The following is an 8,349-nucleotide window of genomic DNA, read 5'->3' as shown; positions in this document are numbered from 1 at the left end:
TCACACATCTACCCATTTATATTTAAGTTTTTTAAATATAGCATTGGACCAAAATTGGGTACATTTAATAATAAGTTCTTTGCATAATGCTTCATCATACATAACATTAGACTGTATGACTTTCTTAGAAGTCTCAAAGTCATAGTTAGCAACACAATAAAGTGCAGCCGGCTTCCGGGCAAAATGCATTTGTAGTTGCATCTGTGCCATGACTTTGGGAGTAGGTTCCATGGAATCGGTTAGGTAGTTTTTCATTGTCGACTCCTTCGATGGGCATTTCACTTCAACAATGAAATCTTCTCCCAAAGCATCTGGAGAAGCACCAAAAATTGGATACTCCTTACTCAAAATGAGACCACACTTTTTTAATTTAATTTTATTAGTAGCCTCAATTACTTTTAAAACTTGTTTTTCGAGGATTCTACCACGCTGAATAGCTTTAGTCTCAAAGACTTTAGCACCGAGAATACTTTCAACTAATGACCCGTCTAGTGTGCAGCAGTGAGCCGCTTCATAAAACTTTGATGCCGTCACCCTACCGTAACGTAAGTTATGCCATAGTATATTGTCAGACTGGCCGATGGTTTTATAGGCTGCCTTCTGACAGGCCTCAACAGTCATTGCCTGTTTACAATATTCAATAAAGTCCCCGGGTGTGGAGCCCATATTATTTACAAAAAAATTACATTCCATGATGTGGATTGACAGATTTTCAAGAGGTGTTGGGTTTGCATAAACTTAGTTAACTGTGTATTTATGTGAATGCTATCAGCTCTCTTGCGAAACTCCCATCATCCTCTGGCAAATCCATATGTCCTATGGTCCCCATGTCTTTTGCTTTTATAAACTTCAGGCTTGTACCTATTCCCGCCATCTTGGAGCGTTTCCAATAACATTGGATTGAAGTTTTTGGAGGTTCCTCACTGCGTCTGTGGAGCCATGATAAGAAGGCAAGTGCGTGCTTACAGCCACCTGGAACAATGAGAAGATGCAAAAATTAAGTTACTTTTATTTTAAATGTATGCTTATTTGGCGCCATTGCAGATTGAGGATCAGACATTTTTAAACATTAACTGCATACTTGGATCCATGTTGTCGGAGGGAGGAAACATAGAAACCGGCAAATCATTCTTCAGCCGAGCTTGTAATATTTTCGCCTTTTCACCATTTTCTTTTATTTTTATTTGTTTAAAACAATATAAAATTTTCTTCTCTCTTGGCTATGACCGATATTTAATTTTTCCTCTAAGGCTTTGCATATGTGTTCGCAGGGATGGAAAATTCCTCCCCTACAACACATAAGCCTCCATGAAAATTGGACCCTTTTCTTTGATATCTACAGAAAGCTACTTAAAGCTCTCTTGTACTATATATCTTCATAGACATATGTACCCAACTAATTAATACGTTATTTACGAACTTGAACGCAAATATTTCCGTATTTATATTGTAATTAAATTCCATCAAACGTTGTGTAATTTTTTTGATTTATGATATAGGATTTTAATTACATTCATTTTTGTGGTAACCCCCTTGGTTCTGATCGAGGTGTTGAGTTTCACAATTTAATTGGTCTTTCCATTGCAAACCTAGACTTAAATGAATTCTCCGGATGAGCTAACTTTCCTATTGTAATTATTCTGATTCCCTGCATCCTAACAAAAACGTAGTTAAACGCTGATAAAAGATATTATACATGTTTATTTGGACAGGTAATTAAATATAACTCAAATGGTTAATTGTTAGTAAATTTGATTTTGGTAAACTCTTGTGTCTGTCTGGCGCCAATCCTTTATGATTCTGCTGCTATAAGGTACATGTAAAGATTGATTTAGTAGGTTAATGTAATTAGTTAATTGCATATTTGACGAACTCGGAATAGCCCATTTGCTGGCATAATTTGGCTCCAAATCCTCCTGCAAGTAAACGAGATGATCGTGAGTCAACAAGAAATTTGCACAATCCTTTGACACGGCTCTTTGATTGATACCTAAGTTATCGCGTCCCAAAGAGCCTTCCACGTCATCATGTACTGCATTCAAGTTTCCCCTCGGGTCTCGATACCCCCAAATTCCGACCCCTCCTTGGACTACAATTTACTTAGGGCGAACCGGTTTCGTCCTATATACAATCATATACTCACGGTTGGTGTGGACTTACGGGTCGTGAATCCTCATTCCACGTTTAAAAGAGAATGCGAGAGTGGTCTACCGACCTAAATGCAAGCTGTATGCAGGTCCGCATTCTCCAGTAAACAGTACATACGAATAAATATATGTATACATACAGTTTGGGAAAGGTTTATAACTCGCAATACGAGGCTATCTACCTCGCATCCCGAGCTCGGATCTCGCGCCAAGAACTCTGCGAAGCTCTAGGTCTGGTAACCGAATATATACGTACTAATAAGGTGATACTAATAAATACTAGTAGAATAAGGTCATATTTGATAGTTTGTTTTGGAGAGCTATCGAACTCCAGGCTTTTGTTTGTTTGGTTTTGACGTTTTTATTTAAGAGAATCGCCATCTCTATTGGATTTGGTTAATGGTCTTGTTATAGGAGCGACCACTGCCTCCTATTGATGAACTGTATTTGTTTTAAATTTTACCTCCAGGGTTCAACATTAATTTTTGTTCATCCTATCCCGTGATTTTCCAATTGTTTCAAGGGGTTGATTGCCACATTAGAGAGTACTCGACCCTCAAATATCTCAGGCAACTGATGGGGTTTTGTATGAGCACCCAATCAATAAAATTCAAATGTTTCGTATAATTATTCGATATAAATCTGGCTAACCCGTGATTTTTCAATTGTCGATTGTGAATGATAAGTATTTGTAAGCACGCAGCTTCCAGCTGTTTCAGGTAACTAATAAAAACTGTGCGATTATCTAATCAATGGTATTCAAATGTTTCATGTAATTTTTTGATATAAATCTGGCTAACCCGTGATTTCTCAATTGTCGTTTGTGATTGATAAGTATTTGAGAACACGCATCTTCCAGCTGTTTCGGGTAATTAATAAAATCCTTTGTGACTAACTAATTATGGCCAAGGTCGTTTTCAAACTATGCGGTTGACCCAATTCTCCAGTGATCCTTTGTTTTGTAAACAAATAATATAAACATCTCCTGACACACTAACCTAAATGTGAGATTTGTTTATTTTAAAATTCCTTAGAAGTCATTTGTGCCTCTTTACTTTTATTGTGCACTATTAATTAAAATATTTTTAAATCCTTTATTGAAGTTAAACTATTTATTTCATTTCCCGAATTTAGTAAATTTACTAGAAGTTAGGTGAAAATAATATAAATATATATATATGTACACATATCTCGATTGTCAAAATACGTTAAATAAGATTACATATATTAATAAATAAATATAAGGTATATGATTCTACATGGTCTTGAATATTAATAAATACATATTTTCTTTTTCAATAATATAGGTATGTCCTCGGGTAGGTATTAAAAATCGCTACCATTTCGATGTTTCGATTAATAAATAAAATACATATATATAATTACATTACTCATATATATATATTCTTTATATACAATATTTTATTTTATATTTATAAATATATATACAAATATTTATAAATATATATACAAATATACAATATACATATATTAATGTGTAATTCTTTGTTTTGTTGTTTTAATTTAATATTCAATTGATATACTTCCACTTCACAGCCCTTCTGTGTCTCCTGGGACCTGAAAATTATTTATAAAAGGAAAACTCACCCACGTCAAGGTATTTCCGGTCGGGTAGTACACAACAACCTTGATGAAGAAATCCTACCTAATTAATTGTATTTTTCAACTAATTTCAAAATAAATCTTTTCGACTATTTATTCCTATTTAATATTTTATTCTCGCTTGAATCGTATAAATTAGCTGATATTTAATTTTTCTTCCAAACGAAATCCTAATCCAGAAAACCCGTTGATTTAATAACACCTTTTTAGTTTAGGCTTTTGAATGATAGCTGTTTCAAATTCTTTTTCGAAATGATAGACTGATGATTAAAATTCCGGTTAAAACGACAAACACTTTTAACACTGTCGCTATACGCACGATGGATTTTAATTGAACAATTTATTAATTCTAAATTTCTTTTTATATAAATTGATAAGAAAATTTATTCCAAATTGTGCAAACTTTTAATTTACTCGACTATTAATAAATTAAATTTTTTCTAACTGTTAATTTTAGAACAAAGATTTAAACGTTTATTATTATCGAATCCTTTTTTTTGTTTTTGTGTTTCTTTTAACCTAAGATGAAGTATTTATTACTATTATTATTATTTTTTAACCAAATTGACGTTAAATTATAATCTATTTTTAAATATCAATACGCGATCACGTTCACTTTAGATTAACGATAACAAACTCTTAAATTTAATTTGAATGTTTTCACTTTGAATGAAATAATTATTTTTAAATTTTTAATTAATTCACAATTCACTTTTTAGCACTTCTCACTTTACTTTTAAAGCACTGAGTTTAAACTGTATTTATTTTCACTGTTTGATTTAATTTAACTGACTTATTAAATTTCACTGACTCTAGCACTTGTATTTTTCACAAAATTTTCCTAAGTCCAGGGCTTATTTAAAATTTAACACTTAAAGATTTTTCACTGTTAGTCCTACCAAAGACGTAGTACTGCCACGTAACAACTTTTCGAATCCTCGGCGCGACTGTCTCCTGACTGATGTGTTCCATCTTTTATACCCCTCTCAGGTTCCAAAAGACGTATCTGAATTTCTCTTGATGCTTAATTCTATCTCCTATCAACTCGTAAATCCAAACACCCCTTCCATCAATATCGATCGTTCCTACATACGATCTTCTGTTGTCCGGCTTTGGGTGGCGGTCAATTTTTATCTCACGTCGCTAACTTAATAGGGTCCGAATCGGGTGAGTCTGTGTTAATCGCCCAAGCTCCCTTTGTCCTCTGTTCATACAAAAATGTAGTTAAAATCTCATGATTTTGCGTTCCTTTTTTTTCTCAATTCGCGATAGGTCCGTCCTCAATAACATATATACAGATCTCAATTTTATGCATCTCGTGCGAAAATTGTTTAAATCCATGTCGAAATCTTTACTACGCATTTTTGAATTTCGATTTGTTTAAATTCTACTTAATTTTATTGTTACTTATGTGAGCTTTTCCATTTCCACCCGTACTTTCTATCTCCCTGTCGCAGATTTGAGTTTTTCCTTTATCTTTGAATTTTATTTTTATCCGCGACGTTTTCTTGCACAATTTCTTCTTGATTCTTATGTCATTTCTCATAACTCTTATAATTACTCATTTTCCAAGTCGTATTTATTAATTTCACGGATAAATTCGAATTGTATCGCTTTTCTCCACTTGGATTATTCTTTATCTCCGTTCTTTACCCTTCCTTTTATCTTTTCTCCACTTTTCCCGATGTGTGTGGTCTCCAGGAAAATTTCATACTTCATCTATTATTAATTAATATATAGTTTTCCACACTTCTATGGGAGATATACCTAATTTGACTCTGGGATATCTGTCACTTTTATTGCCTGATCCAATCTCCGCCCCATCCTCCATCCCTCACTTACAAGATTTCACATAAATTATATGTCTGGACACCTGTTTACGTTTAAAATTTTGGTACCAGACTCGTAAATTTAATTTAATTTCAAACCTATTAATTTTAATCTCTTTTGCTTAATCTAAATACTTCATAAGGTCCACGTTAAAGTTAATCGCTTTTCTAATCGTTTATTACCTTAACGTAAATAAAAATCATGTTCGGATTTTTATTGTTTATCCTTCAAAATATACATGAGACCGCCAACCTTTTATCTTGTTTCGATCCCTCCGTAATATTGGGTAACTCTAATATATATCTAACCTAATAATCATGAAAAATGTCTACTTTTCCTGAATCTAATCTATCGCTATATGTTTAGTTTTACTGTCTTCTTCTGATACTCGATTTTCACGTCCCTAGGACCTTCGTAGCAATTCAAAATCTCTGTATTATCCTTCCATTCGGTCGCCGCACTTTTCTAAAATGTCTATTTTTTTTGCGAGATTTTCATTCAAGATTGATTTACCAATATGTCCGTTTCATCTTAAATTGATAACAATTAATTTCCATTGTTTCCAACACTCACTCCTCTCTTTAGTACGATTTTTATCGAACATGACACCCTCCTTCTATCATAAATAATTGCACTACAGTTGAAATTCCGCCAGTAACTTTCCTTCGCTTTTCCCGTCCTTTTTTTATACTATCACGTTTATAAATTTTCCATTGCATTTTCGTGCGTGTGTTTTTCAATTTGTAAAATCTTCAAAGCACTCGATTTCAACGGTTCGATACCCCATAAATGTCTCAGTCATTGTAAATATTCCCAGGAGTTTGTCACCTTGAAAGTCGATGTTGACCCTAAAGTGCGTTCACCTCTAATTTCTGTGGGAAAGAAGAAGCCATTAATTATCTATTTCATTGCCCGATCCAAAGTTTATTCTTTTGTCTGTCGTAGACACACTCCCCTCCGCTCACTGATTGGTTACTCAAAATTTTATAGCTCTTTGTTCAGATCTATTGGTTGACAAAATTCAATATTTATTTTTTAGGCCTAGGAAAGGGGAAGTACCAGTCGTCCTAGACGATTTTACGACCTCTCTGCTTAAGTCCCGGAACCTTGATTTAATTTCAACTATTACAGGTGTCTACTGCAAGCAAGCTGGATCAATTCTTTCTCCGCCAGATGTCGTTAGCATGTCCGTTTTCATAAATAATTTGCATATTTTTTTGCAGCTATGGTTTATCTGTTTTTTTTTCACTGTGATTTAAAGCCTTTCATCACAAGCTGTTGAACTTTAGAATGAGTTTTAGAAACGACCCCTTCTCTTGTGACAAATGTTAACCGTGTAAAAATGTGGGGCGCCTGTTTGGCATGTTTCTCGACTATGAACCAATGCCGAAGGGATCAGTAACACTAGGTCCATCGGACTATCTTTCATTAAAATAACAGTAGAACAAGGATAGCATTCCCACCTAACACATGTGCTCTAAAGATTGCAATCTAAGTACAGGGTCAGCAGTTGTGTACTATCTGCAGTATCTATGGGTCCTGTACCGTACGCACAGCTTCTGAGAGGCTAACTTGACTCTGTCTTCGATGGCGCCCCAGTACCTGGGCTGGTCACTTAGAGTTACACCGAGCATATCAATGGAAATAATATCGGGAAGATTGCTTCCATTGAAGGAGACTAGTAGATATAAAAATGAGAGTAGAATAGAATAAACAAATTAGGAACTAACCTTGGGATGCAGGACAATCTTCACACTTGCATGAATCTACAACCTCCAGTACTTCATTGCAAATCAGTGTTACTGTGTAAGCCTTTGTTCTGATTTTGTGCTCCGGAGTGACTCGAGCTTTCACAGTGCAAATATTGTCAATTCGTTTCACTTGGACATATCCCACTGCACTGTCTCCATAATTTTCCCGTGCTGATCTGTAATATACATAATATTGTTTATCAAAACATTAATCTACCAAACCATAGCATTATCAGCAGGCAGGAGGGAATGTTTTTTTGCAGATTTGACATTTAACATTACAATGAGAACAAATTTATTAACTATTTATATTCATAATTTAAAGGTGGAAACAATTCTACAACCTTTGTATGCGGTTGTAATGTTCAATGTTCTACAGAGCATCTTCTGTCACGGAGGTTAGGAGGCTTGCTGTCTTGTTTTAATTTCATGAAAAGGGGCCAAAATAAACACTATTTGTTCGCATGTTTTTGAAATATTGAAATACATATAGGATTAGTGTGTATACAATATGTTTTTCTTACCTTTTCGCTTTAAAACCTCTAAATTCAGCACTTAGAAAATCACTATTTCCAGCTATAAAAGATGCCATCATTATAGCGTCTATTTTAGGCAAATTGTCCGACTGAGCACGTAAAAAACCGCTGTCAGTCATTATAACTACACAATATTATTAAATTACTATAAGAAAATAACACTAGCGTCTTGAATAAATCAAATATAACCGGTAAAAACTACAAATAATGTTTTGCCTTCTGACAGCGACTCGGCGTTCATAGAAATGATGTTGAATGATGTTGACAGTCGGCGGGCGTGACGTCATGATTCGGTCAACCAATCATGGTCCGTTCGGATATGCTCAATTTTAGGCTGCTTTTAAAATCATTAATTATGAATGAAAATATTAAAATTGGACGTTTTTAGTACGATAATCATAATCAGAAAATTAAACTTTAAATCTTCCACATATTTTTAACGGTATCCCTAGTTTGTGAAAA

General features: G+C 34.1%; 2 protein-coding genes across 2 annotated transcripts; both read right to left on the bottom strand.

Moving 5' to 3' along the window:
- LOC149425877 (uncharacterized) lies at positions 1-666 on the bottom strand. Its single transcript, XM_089643776.1, has one exon. It carries the CDS (start codon positions 664-666, stop codon positions 1-3), a length of 666 nt encoding a protein of 221 aa, XP_089499902.1.
- An 88-nt stretch (positions 667-754) lies between these two features.
- Positions 755-8,006, bottom strand: LOC149425876 (uncharacterized). The gene is made up of 3 exons (XM_089643767.1): positions 7,876-8,006; positions 7,331-7,527; positions 755-972 (listed from the first exon to the last, which is right to left on the bottom strand). The coding sequence occupies exons 1-3, from the start codon at positions 8,004-8,006 to the stop codon at positions 755-757; spliced, it is 546 nt and encodes a 181-aa protein (XP_089499893.1).
- Positions 8,007-8,349: the final 343 nt, after the last annotated feature.

The sequence above is a fragment of the Hesperophylax consimilis genome, chromosome 2 (assembly GCF_061612785.1).
Source record: "Hesperophylax consimilis isolate HC1 chromosome 2, BYU_Hcon_1.0, whole genome shotgun sequence".
NCBI lineage: Eukaryota > Metazoa > Arthropoda > Insecta > Trichoptera > Limnephilidae > Hesperophylax > Hesperophylax consimilis.
The sequence above is the reverse complement of the archived record's forward strand: the minus strand, read 5'-3'. Positions and strand labels throughout refer to the sequence as shown.

Bases quoted from the DNA above. Each gene is read 5' to 3' on its own strand.
- LOC149425877 (XM_089643776.1), bottom strand. From the start codon at position 666: ATGGGCTCCACACCCGGGGACTTTATTGAATATTGTAAACAGGCAATG.
- LOC149425876 (XM_089643767.1), bottom strand. From the start codon at position 8,006: ATGACTGACAGCGGTTTTTTACGTGCTCAGTCGGACAATTTGCCTAAA. The intron at 7,528-7,875 runs GTAAGAAAAACA...TGTATATTACAG, and splicing joins AGAGGTTTTAAAGCGAAAAG to ATCAGCACGGGAAAATTATG. The intron at 973-7,330 runs GTTAGTTCCTAA...TCATTGTTCCAG, and splicing joins AGATTGTCCTGCATCCCAAG to GTGGCTGTAAGCACGCACTT.